The sequence below is a fragment of the Tamandua tetradactyla genome, chromosome 15 (genome assembly GCF_023851605.1).
Source record: "Tamandua tetradactyla isolate mTamTet1 chromosome 15, mTamTet1.pri, whole genome shotgun sequence".
NCBI lineage: Eukaryota > Metazoa > Chordata > Mammalia > Pilosa > Myrmecophagidae > Tamandua > Tamandua tetradactyla.
Window position 1 is genome coordinate 5026389 of NC_135341.1, and position 25467 is coordinate 5051855.

The following is a 25467-nucleotide window of genomic DNA, read 5'->3' on the forward strand; positions in this document are numbered from 1 at the left end:
CTGGAAGCCTGGAGGGAGAATTCTCTCTCTTTTCTTCTTTTATAAAAATTCTCTCCTTTAGTTTGATCAGTTCTGCCCAGGTTATTGCTGCATTCCTTTTCTGTGGTTATCAATTTCCTGGTAGCACTAGCCCAGGTCTGAACTACAAACTTGGAAAGGTGTGTCTTCACGCATGTCTTTTAACCTGAATTCCCCCCTCATTCATCTTTCAAGTTACCCAACCTCATGCCTCTTTTGCCATAGATAAAACGGATCAGATAAACTATGTCACACTATGAGGTTAATGATTTAGGCATTTATGAAGCGAGAGTACAATTCTAATTCAACTGCAGTGCATGTATCTTTAGCTGGAGAAATAATGGTGACAATTCAGGCACTGTACTCAGCTCATGGTCTGAGAATTCACAAGTCCTCAGCCAGCCAAAGTGATCCAAGAGGATAAAAAAGTTCTTTAAAAAGAGTAATAAACAGAGGGAGCTCTGGCAATCAGGGAAAGTTGAGTACTGGTTAAGGATGTACAAGTATAGGGTGGAAATATCAGGGAGAAGAAACAGATGGGCAAAGGCTCAGAGGAAAAGGGAGAGACTAGAAGTTTCTCATTTAATAAAAGAGAAAGCACAGTCCCAGGGAGTTCAGTTACAGAGCCAACAAGGTACCAAAACCTGGGGCTCCTAACCCTTTGAGCTATATACTATTCAACCCTTCCAGAAAAGTTTAAAAGAGGACCAGTGAAAGGTGAAAATCTGTAGGGAATGTTTCCCTGCTGGTGGAATATAAGTCACTGTGCTATATGGAGGAAGGAAAAATAGTCCATGGCGTGGAAGGCCTTCTGGATTCCTCTCTAATGCCATTAGTCAGGGCTCCACCCCCAATTCTGTCAACTCCCGATGCCAGCTCTAACTTTACCGATGACCCATGCTCTTGAAGCAATACTGCCTGACAATGCCATGTTACTCTCAGTATTTCTACACAAAACAAATGTCAGAAACAGGCAGTATTTCCCAACACTCCTGAAAATTTTGACTTCCAAGCTTTCCTAATTGAAAAAATTTTTTTAATTATAGGTTTGGTTTTATCATCTTTCTTTGGTGATGAAGATTCTAGGACAGTTCATTAAAGTTGACCAGCAGATTTTATTTCCCTTAGAAGGATTTGAAAAGCTTTGGCTACTAGAAAGTAAAACCAAGCCAACATTTATCTCCATGTAGCTTTCACTCATTGTGAAAGCTTTAGGAATAATTCTAATCTTTCTTCCTTATAAGAGTACTTCAGATATTTGAAGTGGTTATCATCCTTCTGAGAGTTTTTTTTTCTTCTGGCTAAATATCCTCAGTTCCTTCATTCATTCCTCAGCCTCCTGATCATAATTTCTCAATGTGTGCTGTAGTTGTAATGGCCACCATCACTTCTCTTGTCAAGGGGTGACATCTTTTTCCTTTCCTTTTGAACCTGGGCTGGCCTCAACGCAGCCAGTTCCATCTTAACATGGTGGGCTGAACACTCCAGTTTGGGCATGTTCTTGGTTGTGGTCTGCATTCTGGGAAGTGTGGACTCACTGTAAATATGGTCTTTTTTATATGTGACTTCAATTAAAGTGTGGCCCAACTGAAGTTGACTGGGTTCTAATTCAGACTGCTGGAGTCCTTTATAAGTAGAGTGAATACTTACATTCACTCTACTTATAAAGCAGACTGAGAAGCCACAGGTTGCAGACAGAAGCTGGAAGTAAACAGAACCCAGAAGCGAATAGAGAGCATGACTCTATGGCATTGCCATTGTATTAGTATGCAAGCTGCCAGAATGCAATATATCAGAACTGGAAAGCTCTTCATAAAGGGGAATTGAAAAAGTTACAAGTTTTCAGTCCTAAAGAAGTGAAAGTGTCCAAATTAAAGCACCAACAAGAGGTTACCTTCACCCAAGGAAGGCTGATTGGTCAGGAACACCTCTGTCACCTGGGTGGGTCGTCACGTGGCTGGCATCTGCTGGTCCCTTTCTCCTGGGCTCCATTACCTTCAGCCTTTGTTCCTGCGGGGGTTCCTCACTTTGCTTCTCCAGGGTTGACTTTCATCTCTTGGCTTCCCTTGGCTCTCTCCAGGTTCTGGCTTATTTAACATCTCATGGTGATGTCTGCTGGGCTCCAAACATCTCCAAATATCCGTGTCTCTGTTCTTCACATGTCTGCATCAGCTCTGCTGTGAAGTTTTGTCAGCTCTGAGTCTTCTGTCATTTCTGACTCTCTCCAAAATGTTTCCTCTTTTAAAGGATTCCAGTAAACTAATCAAGACCCACCTGGAATAGGTGGGGTCACATCTCCATCTAATCAAAAGTTAATACCCACAACTGGGTGTGTTACATCTACATGGAGGTAATCTAATCACAATCTATAATATTGAATCAGGATTAAAAGAAATGCCTGCTCCCACAAGACTGGATCAGGACTAAAGCATGGCTTTTCTGGGGCCAAACCAGCACAGCCATGTAATGGAAAACCACTGAACCCCAAAGATTGCCGGTCAGCTGGAAAATACCACCCCTAGAAAGAATCAAGCCTTCTAGCCTCTAGAACTGTAAGTCAATAAATTCCTGTTGTTAAGCCAACCCATTGTATATTATTTATTTTAGTAGCTAGGAATCTAACACACTTAACCTTCTGTTTGCTTTCTCTCAGAAGCCATCAGATCTGTAAGCAAGAAGTCTGATTATTCTCAGATCACCATGCTGTGTGGAAGCCCAAGCTACTGAAGTGGAGACTTGTGATGTAAGTCATGCCTAGCCAGTCTCCAGCTTTTCCAACCACCCCAGCAGAGATGCCAGACATGTGCCAAAGTAGCATTTTGATTATCCCAGCCCTCGAAAACTGCCCATTTTGCCCCAGTCCAGGTTGCAAAATTATGAAAACTAATAAATTGTTTTTTTAGCCCTCAGTTTTGGTTTGCTAAGGGGTAACAGATAATTGAAAACCTTGCCAAGATGTTTCTATCTCTTTAAATGAGGCACCAAACTACCTACATTTTCTTCTACCTCTTTCAATATAAGTCAACACTTAAGGGATCAGGCAAATGAATTGCCAAAAAAATTATTGCTTCTTTTTCTATATTTAAAACTTCCTAACCATAAAAACATACAAAAAATGATTATCCATTAGTAATATTCAGAAGTTACTATTGTGGAATAAAAAAATACTACCAAGACAAGAACAAAACAAACTGATGGTTGAAATGTTTTGTAAAAAAAGCAGTTCTTCATATTTTTGTTGGACACTCAACCAAAGTGTCTCTCATGATTTCTGATGAACTCAGCCCAAACTTAAACTTAAGGCAATTCTTGAAATCATGGCCAGTTGCTATAGATGATTTAAAAAACTCAAACCAAACCATTTTGAGGTAGAAATTTTTCTTAAAGAGGCTGAGAGAACTTCATTAGCAGAAGTGAGAACATGGTTTGTGTGATTCATGTAAAGAAATTTTCCCCACTAACAGCAGGGTCAGGTGCCTTTGCAAAAAAGATATTACCCACTTTGTATCCTTTTACTTCCGACTCATTATCCAGGGCCTTTACTTGATCCCAATTCAGGATAATTTTGGAGTCCGATGAATTCCATATGATGTTTCCAGGGGGTTGACTTGGTGCTATAAAAAAATTAAGATATACGAAGTCACAGATTATTAAGTCTCAATGGATTCGGAGGAATATCTCCTTACTCGAATGTGAGAGAGGAGGCAATTTAATGGGCTATTGCACTAATATGTGTCTTCAAGGTCACTTGAAATCTGACGAGATATAGCACTGCAAATGGAAAAAGATTCAGTTGGTCGCCTAACATTTATAGCTAAAAGAAGTAGCCCTTCCCAGTGAGGAGAAAAACATTTATCTTTCTGTCCTCTGGAGCAGTGAATTTTGTATGTTATTCAGAAAGGTTCTGTTAAAATGCTAAGATACATCTAAATCCAAATAATTAAACCAATTAGTATGCAAATGATCACTGGGAGGTGGGGATGGGAGATGAACTGGGGTATATGTTCAATGAATCCTAAAAATAGTTCTGAGCAAATTCGTCCTTACGTGGCTTTCTGGTTGTCACATTAACCATCACGCTGGAGGGGCCAGTCCCAGCAGAATTATATGCTTTGACTGCTAAATGATACAGCACACCACCTTTTAAGTTGGTGATTTTTGTTGAAGTCTGATTTCCAATTGTTCGTATTTTTCTAGCATTTTCTTCCTTATTGTCATGTCTCCAATACCTAACCTGAGAAAATAAAAAAGAAGACTTTGGAAATTATATCTACTGGGGATATATTGTTTTTATTTATTATTATTATTATTAGAGCAGTTGTAAGTTTACAGAAAAATCATACAGAAAGTACAAAGTTCTTATATAACCCCTCTCACATGCACAATTTTCTCTATTATTAACATTTTGCATTAGTGTGGTACTTTTGTTAAAATTGATGAAACAATATTATAATAAATATTAACTTTAGCCTTCTGTTTATATTAGGATTCACTCTTTGTGGTGTCCAGTTCTTATATACACCCTAGTGTTTCCCTTTTTATATCTTTTAAATATATAGTTTAGGGATGTTAATTACATTCACAAAGTGTGCCTCCATCACTATTATCTATTGCCACAACTTTTCCATCTTCCCAAACAGAAAATTTGTATCAATTGAATACTGAGTCCCCATTCCCCTCCCCTCCCTCCCTGGCCCCGGGTAAATGGTGTTCTAGTTTGTGATTTTATGAATTTGCATATTCTGCTTATTTCATATAAATGAGATCATACAGTATTTGTCCTTTTGTGTCTGGCTTATTTTACTCAACAAGATGTCTTCACTGTTCATCCATGCAGTAGCATGTGTCAGAAATTCATTCTTTTTTACGGCCACATATATTCTATTATACGCGTACACACACACACACACACACACACACACACACACACACACACACACACACACACATACCACATTTTATTTATCCATTCATCTGTTGATGGACATTTAGGCTGCTTCTACCCTTTGGGAATTATAAATAATGCCACTATTGTGCAAATATCTGTTTGAGGCCGTGCTTTCATTTCTCCTACTGAGAAGTAGGATTGCTGGGCCATGTGTTAATTCTATATTTTAACTTTCTGAGGCAATGCCAAACTGTTTTCTATGGTAGGTGCACTATTTTAGATTCCCGCTAACAATGTATGAGTGATCCTATTTCTCCACATTCTCTCCAACACTTGTACCTTTTTTCTTTTTTAACAGTAGCCATTTAAGGGGTCTGAGATGGTATCTCATTGTGGTTTTTATTTGCATTTCCCTGATGCCTAATTATGTTGAGCATCCTTTTGTGTATTTAATGGCCCTTTGTTTATCTTCTCTGGAGAAATGTCTATTCAAGTCTTCCCATTTTTTAAAATTTGTGTTGTCTTGATGTTGTTTAGTTGTCTGAGTTCTTTATATATCCTGGATATTAAACCCTTGTCAGATACATGGTTTCCAAATACTTTCTCACATTCTGTAGGCTGTCATTTTACTTTTTGGATAGAATCCCATGATGCACAAAATTTAATTTTGATGAAGTCACATTTATCTATATGTTCTTTTGTTGCTTGTACTTTTGGTGTAAAGTCTAAAAAACCACTGCCTAACCCAATGTTTTGAAGATATTTCCCTATGTCTTCTTCAAGGAATTTTATAGTTTTAATTCTTATATTTAGACCTTTCATCAATTTTGTGTTAACTTTTGTATATGATGTGAGATAGGGGTCTACCTCATTCTTTTGCCTATGGTTATTCAGTTCTGCCAGGACCATTGTTGAAGAGACTGTTCTTTCCCAATGAGTGGATTTGGTAACCTAGTCAAAGACCAATTGGCCAAAGGTGTGAGGGTTTATTTCTGAATTCTCAATTCTATTCCATTTTCCTATATGTCTGTCCTTGTGTCAGTATCATGCTGTTTTGTTTACCGTAGATTTGTAATAATACGTTTTAAAATCAGGAAATGTAAGTTCTTCAACTTTGTTCTTTTTCAAGATGATTTTTGCTATTTGGGGCTGCTTTCCTTTCCACATGAATTTGATGATTGGTTTTTCCACTTTTACTCAGAAGCCTGTTGGGAGTTTGACTGGAATTTTGTTGAATCTGTATAGTGTTTTGGGTAGAATTGACATTTTAACAATAGCCTTCCAATCCATGAACACAGACTGTCTTTCCATATATTTAGGTATTCTTTAATTGTCTTTCAGCAATGTTTTGAATTTTTCTGTGTACAAGTTCTTTATAACCTTGGCTAAATTTATTCCTAGATACTTGATTCTTCAAAAAAAATTTTTTTCTTTATATTTGATTCTTTTAGTTTCCACTGCAAATAAAATTTTTCCATTAACTTCCTCTTTGGATTGCTCATTTACGAAACACCACAGCATGTTGCTCTTTTACCTTGCCACTCTACTGAATTCACTTATTATAACAAGTAGCTTTGTTGTGAATTTTTCAATACTTTCTGTGTATAGGATCATGTCATCTGAAACTAGGGAGAGTTTACAGTTTTACTTCTTTCTTTACTAATTGGATATCTTTTCTTTCTCTTGCCTAATTGCTCTGGCTATAATTTCCAGTTAATTGTTGAATAAAAATGGTGATTGTAGGCATCCTTGTCTTGTACCTGATTGGGGGAAGGCTTTCAGTCTTTTGCCAATGAATATGATGTAAGCTATGGATTTCTCAAATATGTCCTCTATCATGTCAAGGATGATTATTTCTATTCCTAGTTTTCTGGGTATTCTTATTAGGGATGAGTGCTGAATTTTGTCAGATGTATTTTCTATATCAGTTGAGATGATCATGAGATCTTTCCTTCATTCTATTAAGAATGGTGTATTAATTGCTTTTCTTATGTTGAACCACCTTGTATAAATGAGATAAATCCCACTTGATCAATATGCTGCTGGATTTGGTTTGCCTGTATTTTGTTGAGGATTTTTTTTTCTATATTTTTCAGGGATGTTAGTCAATTTTCTTTTCTTGTGTGTATTTTTTTAAAATTTGGCTTGGTATTAGGGTGATGCAGTCCTCTAGGAGTTAGGAATGGTTGGCTCCTCTTCAATTTTTGGAAGATTTTTAAGCAGTATTGGTTTTAATTTTTCCTTAAATGTCTGGAAGATTTCACCAGTGAAGCCATCTGGTCCTGGGCTTTTCTTTGTTAAGAGGTTTCTAATTACTGATTTAATCTTTGCACTTGCTCCTGCTCAGTTGAGATCTATTTCTTCTTGAGTCAATGTAGGTACTTTATGTGCTTCTAGGAATTTGGGCATTTTATCTATTTTATCTAATTTTTTTGACATGCAGTTGTTCATGGCATCATCTTGTAATCCTTTTGTGTGTGTGGGGGGTAATGTCCCCCCCTTTCATTACTGATTTTAATTATTTGCATATTCTTTTCTCCTTTGTCAGACTAGCTAAATGTTTATCAATTTTATTGATTTTTTTTTCAAGAAATCAGCTTTTGGTTTTGTTGTTTTTCTCTCTTGTTTTCTTTTTATTCTCTATTTTGTTTCTCTTTCCTCTAATCTTTATTTCCTTTCTTCTGCTCACTTTGGATTTAGTGTGTTCTTTTTCTTGGTTCCTGCAGGAGTGAGATGTCTCTGATTTGTGTTCTTTTTCTCTTCCTTTAATGTAAGCATTTAGACCTATAAATTTCCCTCTTAGTACTGCCTTCACTGTGTCCCATAAGTTTTGATGCATTGTGTTTTTGTTTTCATTCATCTTAAGATATTTCCTGATTTACCTTGTGATTTCTTCTTTGACCCAATGATTGTTTAAAAGTTTGTTATTTAATTTTCATATATTTGTGGATTTCCCAGTTCTCCCTTTGTGGGGTGGTTTGAATCTGTATGTTCTCCAGAAAAATGTTCTTAAATTTAATCTACTCTTGTGGGTGTGAACCCATTTTAAGTAGGACCTTCTGAGGTTACTTCATTTAAGGTATGTCCCACCTCAATCAGGATGGGTTGTAATCCTATGACTGGAGTCCTTTATTAGAAATGAAATTCAGATAGAAGGCCACAGGAGGAAAGAAGCTGACCCCAGAAGAGAAAGGAGAGACCAGGAGACAGAAGCATTTGTCTCACCATGTGAGAGAGAACACAGGGATTATCAGCAGCGAGCCCCAGAACACCACAATCTTTGAGGAGAAAACATCACCTTCATGCCTTGATTTGGACATTATTCCAGCCTCAAAACCACGAGTGAATAAATTCCCACTGTTTAAAATGACCATTTCATGGAATTTGCATAAATAGCCTAGGACACAAAAACAACTTGTTATTGATTTGCAGCTTCATTCCCTTGTGGTCAGAGAAGATGCTTTATATAATTTCAGTCTTTATAAATTTGTTGAGACTTGTGTTGTGACCTAACGTAATTTAGCCTCGTGAATGATCCATTTGTACTTGAGAAGAATGTGTACTTTGTGTTTTTTGGGTACAAGTTCTATATCTGTCTGTTAGGTCTAGTTTATTGATAGTATTTTCAACTTTTCCATTTCTTTATTGATCATCTGTCTAGATGTTCTACCCCTTAATGAAATGTTCTATTGAAGTCTCCAACTATGATTTAGAGGTATCTATTTCTCTTTCAGTTTTTTCAGTTTGCCTTATTTATTTCGGGCACTCTAGTTAGGTTCTTAATTGCTTATGACTGTTATTTCTTCTTGTTGGATTCCATTTTATTAATTTAGTGTCCTTTTTGTCATGTGTAACATTTTTTTACTTAATGTCCCTTTTGCCCCATATAGTAGAGCCACCCCAGACTCCTGATTACTATTTGCATGGAATATTTTTTTCCTTCCTTTTATTTTCAACTTTTTCATGTCTTTGGGTCTAAGGTAAGCCTCTGGTAAACAACATAGAGTTGGATTGTGTTTTGCTATTCATTCTGCCGATTTGGGTCTTTTATTGGGGAGCTTAATACATTTATATTCAGTGTAATTACTGATAAGGCAGGATTTCAACCATTTTGTCCTTTGTTTTTCATACCTCTTATATCTTTTTTTGTCCCTCTTTCTCCTTTTTTGTAGTCTTCTTTTGTTTATAGTTGATCTTTTGTGATATAACTGTTTGAGCCATTTCTCATTTCTGTTTCTGTATATACTTTAAATAATTTCTTTGTGGATACCCAGGGTTTGCATTCAACAACCTACTAGTTCAAAAAGATTCTAATTTAATTTCAACAGCACACAGAGTCTCTGTTCCTATATCCCTTTGTTTCCCCTCTTTATGTTGTTTTGATTTTTGTTCCAGATTACCTCTTTATATTTTGTATGTCCATACATGGAAACATGATTATTTCTTATTCAATTGCATTCTAATTCTCAAAGGAAATAAAGAGTAGAGTTACATACTGAGAATACCATACTATTGCTTTTTGCATATATCCATGTACCTTTAATGGATATTTTCACTTCTTCATTCTGCTCCAAACTACTATTTTCTATCTTTTCCTTGCAACTTGAAGAACTTCCTTAAGTGTTTACTGTAGGGCAGATCTCTTACTGATGAACTCTCACAGTTTTTGCTTACCTGTGAATATCTTCAATTATCCCACATTTCTGAAGGACAATTTTTCTGCATAACTAATTCTTGGCTGTCAGTTTTTCTGTTTTATTACCTTAAGTATGTCATGCTTCCTTGCTTTCATGGTTTCTGAAGAAGTATTGGAATTTAGTCTCTTGGAGGATCCCTTATGATTGATGAGTCACTTTTCTTCCTCTACCTTTGGTATTCGACATTTTGCCTAGTATATGTTTTGGAGTAGGTCTATTAGGGTTTACACTGCTTGGAGTTCATTGCACTTCTGGACATGAATGCTTAACTTTTGTAAGATGGGAAATTTTCATCCATCATTTCCTCAAATATTCTTTCTGCCCCCTTTTCCTTCTCCCATCCTGGGACTCCTACAGTGCATTTGTTGGTATACTTTATGTTGTCCCATAGGTCTCTCAGGCTCTGGTCATTTTCTTTTCCTTCTTTTCTCTACCTGTAAAGATTTCAATTGCCCTGTCCTCCGATTTGCTGATTTTCTCTTCTGCGTGTTCATATTTGCTGTGGATATCCTCTGGTATATTTCAATCTCCTTTTTGTGTTTTTCATCCCCATAACTTCTGTTTTTTTTTTAAACTTTCTAATTCTTCTTTTTGTTTACACATCATCTTCCTTATAGACTTCAGTTCTTTATCCAAATTTGTTTATTTCTATCCATATTTTCCTTCAGCTCCTTGAATTGTTTCAGATTTGACTGAACATCATTGATTAGTTGATCCACAGTTTGTGTTTCCTCTGGGGTTTTAACTTTTTCCTTTGACCTAGCCATCTCTTCCTGTTTCTTTGCATGGCTTTTCAAATTTTGCTTTGTATTCTGTATGGTGGGGTCACATTTCATTATTTTTCCATGTGAGTATCCCATTATTTCAGCACCATTTGTTGAATTTTTGTTTGTTTGTTTTTTGGGAAGTGCATGGACTGGGAATTGAACCTGGGTCTCCCGCATGGCAGGCAAGAATTCTACCACTGAACTACTTTCACATCCCCATGCATGGCTTTTTTTTTTTTTTTGCATGGGTAGGCACCGGGAATCAAACCCAGGTCTCTGGCATGGCAGGTGAGAATTCTGCCACTGAGCCACCCATTGCCCACCCCCTGTATGGATTTTTTAAAAAAATATTTTATTGAGATGTCTTTATGCACCATATAGTCCATCCAAAGTATTCTATCAATGGCTTGCAATCTAATTACATAGTTGTGTATTTTATCACCATGATCATTTTTAGAGTATTTTTTTGTATGGCTTTTGATGTTTTGTTTGTCAGGACCTTTGATCATTTTGATGTGCTAAGTCTGGAAGTCAGTTTCTCCTTCTTGTCTAGGGTATCAGTGTATATTGGCTATGTTGACAACTTTTCAACACTTAGTCTAGTTTCTACTGAACATTTAGAGCAGTCCATGTTTAAAAGTTTAGACTTTCTCAGGTCTTCCTGTGCCTGCCTCTTGCCCTGGGCATGTGCAGTAACTGATAAGACTACCCATTATGTGTGAATATTTCCCCTGCAGGAGAGCATTTCTTTTCCTCTGTTCCTCCTCTGGAAGTCCTGGTCTGTTTTCTTTGGCTAGGATTTGTTTGACTCCTTTCCTGTGCTCTGAATGGCTTTTTTGCTTCAGCTTTCATCCATGGTTCCACCTGCCTTACAGCAGTTCAGTGTCCCTTTTCACATGGCTTTTCTGCCTCTGGTAACTTCTGCATTAGGAAATTGTAACCCATGGAGTCGGATAGGGTCAGTGTTTAGAAACAACTGTTTTGCTTTGTTTTCCTTTATAGTGCACCAGCAATTAGGGACCAGGCTAGAAGTGAGCATAGCTTGCCAATATAATAGTTCCTCTGTGAGTCACCCTGATTTCTGGGGGACTGCTCTTTACACTTGCACACCCTAACCACCAAGGTCCGACCTTGGGTTTATGTGGTCTTGGCTCCTGTGCTGAACGTGCGTGAGACTAATTCACTGCTGTGGCTGGCTCTGTGGTCGGTGACCATGTTCCAGCACGCTGCCACCGTGTGTCACTTAAACCACACAGGACTGAGTGCGGGGGAGGGTCAGACTGGCAGGTCTGAGCTGCTCTACCTCTTCCTTTTTTTTTTGGTGGTGGTGGCTTTTTCTTTGATGCAGCATTAGTGGAGTATTTCTTCATTCTCTATCATACTGCAAGTCAGCTGACTGTGTCCTTTTATTTTGATGTATCTAAGGGGAGACATTCTTGGGGATGTCTTAGGCTGCCATCTTGATGATATCACTCCCCTGTTTTAATATATTAATTTTTATACAGTATTCTTATGATGAAGTAAATTTTATATATCAGCAGAGCTTCCAAAACAAAGAGCTTTGAATGTGTTGAGAAATAGGCCATCTTTTTATTCCTTAGCTACATAGTGAGATGCAAAACCGTCACCACCACTGCTAGCTACTTTTCCCTTTGTCCCCCACCTCTCTTTTGAGCCCAACTGATGCCAGACAAATCAAAGTCAATGCTTATTTTGTCAATCATCTCATAAATGCATAGATTTGCATATGTTTTGAAAAACACCTCTGTAGAGTAACCCAGAAAAGTGGTAGTCTCACAATGGAACATTCAGTGCTTTCAATAATGCTTCACTAGAAGCTAGGCCTGTAAGTGGGAACTTGGTCTTTTCCCCATTGGATGCTTCTTGGAAGTTTAACTAAGGGATATGAACTCTTCTCCAGACCCAAGAAATATATTTCTTGTGTACCTCATAACCTTGTATTCGTCCTCTATTCTTCATGGGGGAGGCCCAGAAAACTTCAATGTCTGTTGCAGAAAGGCTTCTGGCAAAGATGCTGGCTGGTGGCTTGGTGGGTTCTGCAGATAGATATGGAAAAAGTTACCACTGTTTCAGTTGTAGCAGGACAGGATTCTAGATACTGACGTTATAAGGTACAGATGAAATCCATGGTTATAGAAGTGCCCACAATGCTTATGATCCAAACCCTCATTTTACAGAGGAGCAACAGTTGAAAGCTGGGTGGGGAGGCAGTGGTGAAGAGAACTGTCAAGGTCTTTGGGTTCTAAATTTAGGGGTGGGTAGAAGGACAGTAACCCAGGGCCACCTAATTTCAGCACCACCCTTCCAGAGCCAGCAATTCCCTTAACACACACCTGTATAATTAGCATTTGTAATAGGTGACAGCTCTAGCCACTGGATTATGAGAAGGAGAGAGAAATGAAAGGGGACAGTCAGCTGACTTGACCAAGTTTCAGGAGACCTGGGTGACTGTTCAGTTCTGTATCACAAGCTGTTTCTTCTTGCACAAATCATTAATGTTTTCTGAGACTCAGCATCCTTGGCTGTAAAGGAATGGCTGAACCAAGACTGTTTCCTAAATTTCAGTTATTTTTGTCATATTTCATCCAGAATTGTATACCAGTTTGTATATATTAATGTTTTCATTCCATATATCTTAAAGATCTATTTTAGCCAATATTAGTCTTAAACAATAATAATCATGGAATCTTGGGTTTTATAATGAATTCAAATCTATATATAACTCTTAAATATTTTAAGATGCTTAAATATTAAAATGTTTAAATATTTATTTAGATATTAAGAAACTCATGCACTGCCTCTGGAATGGACAGCACACTCCAGGAAATATGGGACATGGAAAACTCTATGGTCATGTCTATCCATAACAATATATGATTCCATTTGTGTGTTAATTAATTAATTCAGCATTTATCAAGGGCTTGTATGTCATGCACAGGCAGAGCCTGGTGACAAAAAAGGTGAAAAACAAATGGCCAGCCTTCAAGAAGCACACCTTATGGAGGACTTAAAAGTGAATTTCAAAATTCATAATATAACAATTATAATAGAGGACTTTTCAAGATATTATGGGAAAGAGAAATGCTTACTCAACTCTGCTGGCTTGGGGAAATCAGAGAAGGCTCGGGTTGTTCAAGTTGAGGCTCGAGTTGAAGGATGAGTAGGAATTCATAAGGTGGGCAAGACAGGGAAGGATAAGAGCAGTTGCAGTACACGCAAGGGGCCGAAGCTCATTTGGATAACTGCAAATTGTGTGGATACAACTGGAGCATGGAGTGTGCAGGGAAGAGCGGCAGGCATTGAGGCTCCTTGAGTGGAGGCAGGGGCCAGGTCATGAAGGACCAGCATGTCTAAAGGGCTGATCACTCTCTTTGCAGAGAAGAACTTTTTGCATCTTGCTTTATGCTAAATCAATGGCTCAGCTTTAGATGTTTTACTATTAAAGCCACATTCTCAATGTCACTTTAAAAATAAAACAACAAAGCTGAATTCCAAAGGTAATGAACATCATGCAAGAGGCAGATAGAGGAGAGGTAGTAATAATGCATGATAATGAGAGTGATCATGCTGCTTCATGACTTAATCCGTTCTTTAATAAGTTAGAATGTAAGTAAAATATGATGTATAAAAATGAAACCGATGAGAAGAAATGAAAATTATATTTTGATATTTACTTAAAGGGCAAAAATAAAACACAAGCATTATTCTGAAAGTAATTATCATTACTTATCATATGTATATCTATATATAAGGAAGATTGCATATAGTACTTGCAATTTTAGTTCCTAGCAATGGAATTGATAATGCATGCCCATTTGATTTTTGTTTGTTTGTTCTTTTAGAATTTTAGTGTAGCAAAATTTGATATTTTAACCATTTTTAAGTGTATAATTCAGTGGTGTTAAATTGCACTTAAAATGCTATGGTACCATCACCATCATCCATTACCAAGACTTTTCCCACACCCCAAACAGAAACTCTGTGCCCATTAAGTACTAATTCCCCATACCCTCCTTCCCCTATCCCCTGGTAACCACTGGTTTACTTTCTGTCTCTATGAATTTACTTATTCTTGGTATTTCATAGAAATAGAATCATATAATATTTGTCTCTTCGAGTCTGGATTTTGTTTTCTTTTGGGCATGCCTGAGCTGGGGCTCGAACCTGGGTTTACAGCATGGCAGGCAAGCCTTCTACCTCTAACCCACATGTACACCTTATGGGTCTGGCTTATTTTACATACAGTAGTGTTTTCAAGTTTTAGCCTGGTGCAGCAAAATGTATCAGAACTTCCTTCCATTGTACTGCTGAAAAATAGCCCATTGTATGTATATATCATATTTTCCATTTGTTAATGGACACTTGGATTGCTTCCACCTTTTGGCTGTTGTGAATAATGCTGCAATGAACATTGGTATATATGTATTTGCTCAAGTACAAACTTTCAATTCTTTTGGGTTTATACACAGGGATGGAATTACTGGGTCATGTGGTCATTCTATGTTTAACTTGTTGAGGAATTGCCCAACTGTTTTCCATAGCGACTTCACCATTTTACATTCTCACCAGCAAAGCACAAGAGTTCGTTTCTCCATCTCCTCTCCAACACTTATTTTCCACGTTTTATTTTTTTTTAAAAATAACATTCATCCTGGCAGATATGAAATAGTATCTCATTGTGGTTTTGATCTGCATTTTCTTGATGGCCAATTATATCAAGCATCTTTTCTAATGCTTATTGGTCATTTGTATATACTCCTTGGAGAAACACTTGTTTTTAAAGACTTGCTGTTTTTCTAAGAAGATGGTGGTGAATAATGAATCAAATTTCTTAGAACTTTTTCATATCAAGATATGCCTCCAACTTATGCATACATAATTTGTACATGATTTAAATTGATTGTACATCCTAAAATCATCATCAGCATCTCAGAATTGAAGAAACAGCAAATACACAGGCAGCATAACTCATACCTTCTTCTGCGGAATATACCACAGTCATGGGACTGAAGGCACCTTCTCCTTTATTGTTGAAGACACCCACTTTAACCTCAAAGGGAGAGAAGGGGGACAGGCTCTCATTCCTGAACACGTATCTGGAGGCATCGGCTGAGGCCAGCACCGTCTGTATCCAGCTCTTTTTGCCGTAGGGCCGGAAGGCCACCACGTACCCAAAGCCTCCACCGTTCTGTAATTCTTCAGGGACCGTCTGGTAAAGAAGGGAGGCAGTGTTCAGAAATTACAACAGTTTTATTTAAACGCTAACATTGTTTTCTTGAACGTTTCTTGAACGCTATCTACATTCTTTCTCCACCTTAGTTTGGGTTTTGTCAAGAGTCTATTACATTTGGGGCTTGTTATCAATCTACCATGAGATTACAACGTGACAGCATTAAAAAAACAAATGAAGATCTGCAGTAGAGATTGCCAACTGGGCAAACCTGGCTCTGAAAAAGGTGGAAATCACAGTGATAGAAACTGGATAGTCGGTCTCCTAAAAACACACATCTTCCGTCCCCTGTACCATTTAATACCAATCTTACATTGCAAAATAGACCAATGCAAAAGAGACCAGGCTCTCTTTACTTCTGCACCGGAGAAGTAAAGACTATCTTGGTTCAGGCAAGATCTTCCCTCTCAAAGCTGAAGAGCTCAGCTGGAGTGTGAGCAATTTCTTTCACTGCCATAGCTTTGGTAAATGAAAGATTTTAATTTCTAGGGCTGTTGTCTAGAATCCTTCAGAAACATTACGAACCCTTTATAAAGCTCCCACCTCCACTCCCCAAATCAATTTTTAATAAATTGGTGCCTAACCTTCCTCCAGGTTGTTTTAAAAATACTTCATAAAAGAGGACTCCAGCCGCAAAGCCAACTGCCAGGAAACTGTGCTGGTACACTGAATCTATTGCTGGCAGATGTTTTAAATCAATTGGCCATGCAGCAATTCAGGAAGAAAAGAAAAACTGGTTTTTCTCCAAACCAGCCTTCTTGAATACATTTTCTAAAAGTTGTGTCATCTTCCCTTTTATGATTGTTTCCCCTGTGATGAATCGAATTAAAAGTTGCCTCAGCAACCAATCGACAGTTTCCTGTTAGCCATTAGCCAGGTGAGAGGAAGTGTTCTGCACAGAAATGAATTTTAGCTGTTAAACACGGAGGAGGAAACTTCCCAGCTACATTTAACATGGAGGAAAATAATAAAATAGCTTAGACTAATGTATACTCCTTTCATTCTGTGATTCATTTACCTCCCAGGTTATAACCAGTTCAGATTTGCTGCCTCCACCACCACTGACGTTAGCTGGGGTGACTTCGGGGACTGTGCAGGAGACAAAAACAAGTTAGGTCAGGCTCCAAAGGCCAATGAGACCAGGCAGTTTGCCTGGCTGAGGAGACACTTTAAAAGAATACTCTGATGCCTAGACCTTTGTCTTTCAAGATCAGAAACAGTTATCCAGGGGCCCACCGTAGAAGCCCGAGAAAGTGAAATGTACCAATGAAATTGCTGTTATGTACCTGTTTCCCATTTGATAAGGTCCACATGTAAACAGATGGCTCTGACCAATTGTCCAGCTCCATCCTTAGCAGCCGAGGTGTTCAGTGGGAGGAGGAAAGGACTGAGGTTCTGGTTCTAAGGCTTGGTTAGGTGTTTATTGACCATAGAGTGGTACACAAAGCAAAGACAATAGACACTGTGCCCGTGCAGAGCTTACAATCTAATAGGGGTGACAGGGCACATGCAGAACGATTACAGAGCAACATTGAGAGGGAGCAGCAGTTCACTGCAGACAGGATGGGGGGGTGTGGTGGGATCTGAAGGAGCAGGCTGCTCAGGGTAGGGGGAGGTTAATGGCTTCTCGGGGGAAGGTGAGTTTTGAGCTGGGTGTTGAAGGAAGTGGTAAACATAGGTTGCCCCCTGGCTCACTGTGCTTAACCTCTTTGCTCCCCCTTTTTTCTCAGTAAAAGAGGAGGAAATATGGTGTATTCCCTCTGAGCATAACTGCTGGGGAATTAATCAAATCACGGTTTGGGGGAATTAATTAAATCACGGTTTTGGACAGGAAAAAGAAAGCATGGGATGAGCTTTGTTATCATGTCACTGAAAGCCTCCAAACAGAATGTAAAAATGTCTGGTTGTGGGTATGTAGCCGGTGACAGAGCATGTCCTCTTTGTTCAATGAAATTGATCTAGATTTTTTTTCTAAAATAGAGTGACAGTTTCCATATCTCTTTCAACAAATATTTGGCTACGGTTGTGAACTCTAATACAGACCTCATACCTAACCCTCAGGCTTTGTATCAGAAAAGTAAAATACAACTAACCCAGGTGAATTTACTTGTGCTAACACCAGCTGAGTACACTGAGGGCCATACTACACTGCTGACCGGTATTGTATGAATTATCAGGATGTTCAAAGCTCATTTTCTTGGAATGGTTTATATCCTAGGAAAATCTTAGAGAGCATTTCCAAATATTCTTTGCCACCAGTGATTTCTGTGCAATGATTTGGCTTGAAATGTGGTGAGTATAGTTATTAAAATATGATCATTTCAGGATAATCTTGGCGACAAATGAACCAGGGAGGACAGAGGTAAGTTTTTGAGAGAACTAAGCACAATGTATGTCTAGCTATGAATGGGATCCAATGAAGAGGGAGAACTTGACTCCCGAGCGAACCTTCACTTGCTAAGCTGATCTTCTCCTAATCTGATCATTTTACTCATCACAAGGGGAAGGGTGAGCTCATGCTGAACCTCGTCAGGGCTGAGAGCAGGAAGAACTCAAAACGTTGCCCTCAAGAACGGCAGCCGCTGGAACGGACAGTCAGTGTTCCGGGCGCTACTCACGGGCCTCTTCCGTCCTCCGTTTCTCTGAGGGCCGGCTTGGTTCCCCGATCCCAATGGCATTGGCTGCAACCGTGCGGAATTCATACTCTACCCAGGGGTTCAGACCCACCACGGTTGCTGTGAATGTCTTCCCATCTATGAGCTCTGGGACTGAAAAACAACAAAAGGGGGGCACGTTTCCTAGGATTCCCAGCGAACTAATGCAGAGAGCATGTTAGGAACTTCATACATCATCACGGCTATCATCAGCAGCAAATGGAGGGCATCACAGCTAGTCCGACAGCAGCTGCACAAATTGCTGTCACAGTGAGATGACCCCAGAACTAGGTATGCTAAATAATAAACTCAGATCAGATTGTAGCAATGACATCATAAGTGATAAAACGACTTCAAACCCCAAAGCTAGGTGACTGTAACCATGATTGTTAACAACTTTATCTTTTAACATGTTATTCAGCATTTATTTATGTAGTACTAAGCACATGAGTTAATTCTTACAACTATTCTACAAATAAGGGAAAATTATCTGCATTTTTATAGATGAGGAAGACATGCCTTAGGCTAAGTTACAAGCAGAGTTTGACTCTGCACCCTCATTTGTCTGACTCCATAGCCCAAACCCTACAATTTAGTATAACTCCATAATTCTACTGTCAATTGAACGGATTAGCATACATAAAGAACAAATCTGTAAATATAAAGGAGATGGCCCACAAAGAACACCAAAAATGGGAGTCGGAGAAGTAGAATCTGACAGCTTTTGTCAAGCAACACTTATAGAAGGGTTTAGCAAACAGAAATTACTTGATTCCATGAATTATGGAGCTCTTGATAGTGCTTCCATGCTCAACTTAATTATTTTAAAAAATAATTACCATGAAGATTTTCCAGTGGGGCCAGAGTGTTCAATGGAGAGTTCCATGTAGCAGAGCCAAGGACATCATGCTGTGCAACTAAGTTTCAGTGGCTACTAGCCTCTTTGAGCAACACTTACAATGTCCTGCCCTCCAAAGGTTAGTAGTCAGACCACCTGGAACTAACCTGGACTCCATACTTAGCAGCTCAATGGCATTGGACAAGCTGCTTGAACTTTTCATGCCTTGATTTCCTCATCATAAAATAAGGATAATAATTTCTACTCAAAGTGCAGTTGAGAAAAACCAAGAAAAACACTTAGGAGAGCATATGAGATGCAGTAAAGACACATAAATTCTGTTTCCTTTTTTTTTAAAACCATTCTTATCATCACCAACAGCAGTAGTATCTTCATCTTCTTCCTTTCCTTCACTACATTTATACACTACTTCCTGTTTTTTTTAAATGCTTTCACAATGGTTTCTCCTTTGGGTATTATATAATACTTATCCTGCCCATTTTCAGAAGAGGAAAGTGGAGCATGTAGAGATCTGAGGGAGGGTGACGGCACCTGGCCTAGAATTCGTATCTCCTAACCTTTATACTTTTCCCATCTTTCATCCTAAAACTTTCCAGTGACTCAGGAGAAAGTCAGTGACCACAGCTGGAAACACAGACCCATTTTTGAGGTTGGGTAAACAGAAGAAAAACTGGGTGCAGAGCAGTAAGATTCATATGATTACACAAAAAGGGGTTCATCATCCATTTATTTCTATGTCAAAGTTTCAAGGTCATGCAGTTAACCCCTGGAGACTAGAAGATTTATATTTTGCTTATAATACCTATTTGTTTGGCCAATTGTTCCCCATATGAAACCTAAGTAAAATAGCAAAATGATTCAGTTTGGAGATATTGGCAGAGGTGAGAACAGGATAGTCAACTCAAGTATTTCTTAGTAAAGAAAAAAGAAAAATCTCACACCTCCTCATGCCCAAATGTACCGATCTATAAAAATGGGCAGCAAATCAGGATGCCATTTTCAGTTGTTATTATTGGTTTCTTGATTGCAGTTTTTAAGAAGACTGTGATTATAGACTAGCGTATTCACTGCTTCCCAAAGTATACCCCTAGTGGTACACAAGATGATTTTAGCTAACACAAACACTTATTCTTCTTATTTTTATAACTAATAGATATTTTTAATGTGTTAAGAAAAAAAAAAAACACCAGTACAACAGACCTGTCATTTCACAGATATTATTTCTTAGAACAAGTTAAAAAAAAAGACTTGTTATAAAGAAAAATATTACACGATGGCATGCGTGGCATGAAATTGACTCAGGTCTGGAAAACACTGCTAACACAGTATGGGTGGCTGTGTCTGCATGAGAACTCGGATGTCCCTTGGCTTCTGCTACAGTGCTGTGTCTACTCTGTTAAATTTCCATAGTCCCTGCAGAGACACCAGCATTAGGCTGTGATATCGTACCTGTGTTGACTGCCTGCCAGCCCACGGAGAAAGGAGTCCTGGCTTGAATGACATACATGGTGACGGGGCTATGGTTGTCAGGCCCAGGTCTCCAGGAGATTTGAGCAGTTGTGTCTGTGATTTCATCAATAGTCACAGCTTCCGGGGGACCTGGAGGGCCTGGGAAAGAGCAAGACCCTTAGAATTGCAGCAGTGTGGATCAAATGTCCAAGTACGTGATCAGGTTGCTGACCTACTCAATCATTTATTTATCCCTTCACATATTCACTTTATTGGTCTATTTATTTTTAAGAACCTACTGGGTACCAGGCTTTCTGCTGGGCTCTGAAACAGTAGAGATGAATGAGACACAGCCTTTTCCTTCTGGGGTTTCACAGTAAATTGGAAAAACAAGCAAAAAAAAACAGAAAAAAAGTCAAAGAAAGAAACACAATAGACTATTCTAGGTGCTCAGAGAGAACACAAGGTATGACGAGGGCCTAAATTCATTAATTTACTCACCATATATTTAGGGGTTCCTACTATGGGTCAGGCACTGTTATCTGGGGATCCAGTGGTGAAAACATACAGATCTTGCTCCTGAATTCATGAAGACCACAGTCCACCAGCAACGGTCATTCCTACCAGTGAGGATGTGGATTTGGGCAGCAACAGCTATGGACTAAGGGGGCTGCAGTATTACTGAACCCTTTCCTCTCCAGCGCTGAGTGTGAGCAGACATTTCTGTGCAAGGGGAACTGCTGTGGAAATGGCCTGTGCTCTAGAGTCACAAGACCCTCTCACTTTACAGCAATTTCAAAACTGGGCTAGAGTCTAAAGACCTTCATTTGCAGTTTCTTTAAGTCTTACCTGATTTTTCTACTTATCCTCCTGATGTTCATGGTTACTGCCCATGTATTTAAACCATTTAAAGGAAAGGAAATCAGATTTAAATGAAGACTTGGGAATCATAAAGGAACAGAGGGATGGAAAGCAGTTGGCAGGCAAACACGAAATAACAACAGGGCCACAGACAAGACCCAAAGCTATACTAGTTTCAGACACGAAGAGCTCTTATCAGGCAGTTAAATATATTTCTAACAAATCACAATCGGCTGCCTCAGGAGAGAAGGTGATTGTGGATGGGGGAGAATAATGACAAACCCATGCCCACTAGACAGGCATAAGGAGATATCCCTGGGAGGGATTTGCTAATCTCTGTCAAACGAACTGCCAAAATACCATTGGGCCATGTTACAGGGACAGGAAATAGACCCCTAACAAGAGTGGTGAAAAGTTCGTGGAAATTACCTCAAGTAAGACTTTGCTCTGGGATTCACTTCTATATCCTTTATGTGATACCCTAAATTTCTCTTTCCTTTTTAAAAAATCTTTTGCATTGACCTACAGTTGAGACTAAATTTATCCTCTGCCTCCCACTCCTGAATGAAACGTCTGGAGATCGTAATGCTAAAACCGATTAATTTTCCATGATGACATGTAAGCATGTCAGTCTAATGCCACCTAGACAGAGCTGAGGTGCTCTTTGGTCTCTGGGACCCTATTAACCAGATAAAGTCCAGAAGATACAATCATCTTTTTTTTTTTCTCATCAGCTTTCTCATCCTAGCATTCCTGTACTTTTCCTTTATGGATGGTGATTTGGTGGCCTTTAAAATCTAAGTGCCACAAATAGAAAGCTGTTCCCCCCTGAACTCCTCCAAGAGTTAAATTGATAGGAAGTATCTGAACCCACTGTTGGCAAATGAGTAAGAAGGAAAAGAAGGGGCAGTATGAATTTGGCCCTTTGGAGTAAAAATGGTACTTTCTTTCCTTCATTTACTCTTGATCTTCCTGCCTACCCTCACCCCACCAACGTGAAGATACGGCTTTACAGAATGTTTACCAACTTGGCTTTGAGGAAGTGGTCCTTCTTTCAAAACAACCGCGTACAGATGTTTATCCTCTGAACAAAATGAAAACATGGTCAGGAGTCCACAGCAGATTTTGTCACAGGCAATGGCAAGGGGAATGACAGTTTGATATCCAAGTCTCTGCTTCTCTCTTAGGGAAGGGTGGACATCCATATTATTTTCACGTACCATTGAAATGCCACTGACTAAATAGAGCAGGCATCAGTCCATCAACTGAGCTGGTGCAAAGACTCAAAGCTATACTCGTTTCAAATACAAAAGTCTTTTACAGAGCAGTGAAATGCATTTATTCCTCCCCTTTGAAATAAACCAAAGAGTTACAAGGGCAGAAGCTAGAAGAGATGAAACATAAGATTATGGTTTTAAATGGCAGATTAATTTATTGGCCTTATGAACTGATTAGACTAGATTTTCTTTTAGACTACATTTGCAAATTCCTCTTGGTAGTTAATGTTATTTTCTGTGAAATGAAGTATACAATATCATTTAAGAACTTCAAGTATTACTGATTTAAATATTTATTAGCTTAATTTATTGGCGTTTAAATTGCTGATCTGAACATTAGGGTAATTAAATAGAGGATAAATTCTCAGCAACAGCATTCTTTTGTCCCCAAGGGCCGAGCAAACCAGCTTTGGGGTATTTTAAAATGGAAATAAACAAGTTTCCATAAGTTATTCTATGAGCAGATCTGTCTAGGCTTGAAGTTCTTTTACTTGCCTGGCCTCATCTGCATTATCACCAGGAAAGATTTTTAAGTAGTTTAAAGGGGAACCAAAGCAGACCGATGCAAAGCTGCTTTTCTTTAACCTGTCTTGACAACTGAAGTTGCTAACTCCCACACATCCCCTCCCCCCAATCTTATGCCCAGAAGATACAGCAACACTTCTTTTAACAATATTTTGTCCCCTGGTCACTCAGATTAATCGTGCCTCCAGTTCTGACATCCTGGATTTTCACTTCCTTGCACTCAAAGATCTGCCATGGGACCAGCTAGCTGGCCAAAGATGCTTAAACACCAAAGGCTAGGGATTCAGATAAAGGAGAGAATAACAAGAAGATTGTTTTGATGCTATGGTTTAACCTTATTTTTTTAAAACAAATATTTTTATTGATAAATCTTCACACATACAGTGCATACATGTTGCACAATCAGTGGCTCACAATATCATCACATAGTTGTGTATTCACCACCATGATCATTTTTTGAACATTTACATCACTCCAGAAAAAGAAATAAAAAGAAAGAAGAAAAAACTCGTACAAACCATACTTCTTACCTCTCCCTCTCATTGACTACTAGTATTTCCATCTACCCAATTTATCTTATCCCTTATCTCCCCATTACTTATTTATTTTTTATCCATTTTTTTACTTATCTGTCTATACCCTGGAAAAAGAAGCATCAGACACAAGGTTTTCACACAATTGCAAATTGTATCTTTATACAATTGTTTTCAGGAATCAAGGCTACTGAAACACAGCTCAATAGTTTCAGGTACTTCCCTCCAGCCACTCCAATATACCATAAGCTAAAAAGTGATAGCTATATAATACTTAAGAATAGCCTCCAGGAAAACCTCTTGACTCTGTTTGAAATCTCTCAGCCACTGAAATTTTATTTTGTCTCATTCCTCTCTCCCTCCTATTGGTCAAGAAGACTTTCTCAATCCCATGATACTGGGTCTTGGCTCATCCTGGGAGTTCTGTCTCACATTGCCAGGGAGATTTACACCCCTGGGAATCATGTCCAACATAGAAGAAAGAGCAGTAAGTTCACCTGCCGAGTTGGCTGAGAGAGAGGCCACATCTGAGCAACAAAAGAGGATCTCTGGGGGTGACTCTTAGGCATAATTTTAAGTAGACCTAGTCTATACTTTGCAGGAATAGGTTTCATAGGGGCAAACTCCAAGACTGAATGCTTGGTCCATTGATCTGGTCATCTCCACTGCTTGTTAGAATAGCAGAAATTCTCCAAACAGGGAAGTTGGATATTTCCCCTTTCTCCTTAGTCCTCCAAGGGAACTTTGCAAATACTTCTTTATTTACTGCCCAAATTACTCTGGGATATATCAGGGCATCAAACTAACTTGGACAAACCAACAAGATCTCATGCCCTATTCAAGATTCCATGCACTTTTGGTGTTCAACTAAACTGACCATACAAGTTAAATCAGATAATGTGCTATCCAAAATATAAATTTTGCACCAAATAAACATCTCTTCCTTTGGTCTCACACAGAAGTTGAAGCTCTAAAATATGGATGATATCATCCTTTCCCCTGTATTCTAATCTACCTTAGTCCCATCCAGATCAGCTTCCTTCATATCTCTAGTCAAAGTCTGATCCCCTTTTCAACTTTTTAAACAGTTCTTGTATGGGGTCCTGCTGACTTTCATAGCTTCAGAGCTCTGACTCTGAGTCTCAGATGTCACATAAATACCCAAAGTTTCTGAGAAAGACCAGGTTATATACAAACGGCTCAGTATCTCAGAATTTAGAAATAACAGTTACAACTCCTGAATATATGTGACTGCTGGAAGAGCTTACAATCTAAGACCCTCTACAATAGGCCCCAACATGATAATCCATGCTCTCGACTTTAGTTCACCAAGTTTTTATATTATAGTTAATCCACATGAATGAGGCATGATTATATTTGTCTTTTCGTTTCTGACATTTCATTTAACATACAGTCCTTAAGGTCCATCCCCCTAGTTGCATGCCTCACAACTCCCTTCCTTCTTGTGGTCACTCAGTAGTCTGTTGTATGTGTACACCATACTTCCCCCTTCCATTTCTCACTAGTTGTACCCTTAGGCCACCTCCATCCATTGTGAATCATGGACACTGGCACCATAAACACTAGTGTGCAAATGCCCATTCATGTCCCTACACTCAGTTCTTCCAGGTATATACTGAGTAATGGAGTTTCAGGATCGTATTAGCCTCACTTTTTTTTTTTTTTTT

At 38.7% G+C, this 25467-nt stretch overlaps 1 protein-coding gene across 1 annotated transcript in view; it reads right to left on the reverse strand.

Moving 5' to 3' along the window:
• The window catches only part of CNTN4 (contactin 4), an 831113-nt gene that overhangs the window by 11332 nt on the left and 794314 nt on the right, over positions 1-25467 (reverse strand). Inside the window, exons 16-22 of the mRNA XM_077130352.1 lie at positions 20584-20742; positions 18240-18389; positions 16640-16710; positions 15366-15600; positions 12318-12427; positions 4066-4252; positions 3520-3632 (exon numbers count right to left, since the gene is read on the reverse strand). Of these exons, the coding sequence (XP_076986467.1) occupies positions 3520-3632; positions 4066-4252; positions 12318-12427; positions 15366-15600; positions 16640-16710; positions 18240-18389; positions 20584-20742 (1025 nt within the window). The remainder of the gene's footprint in view (positions 1-3519; positions 3633-4065; positions 4253-12317; positions 12428-15365; positions 15601-16639; positions 16711-18239; positions 18390-20583; positions 20743-25467) is intronic.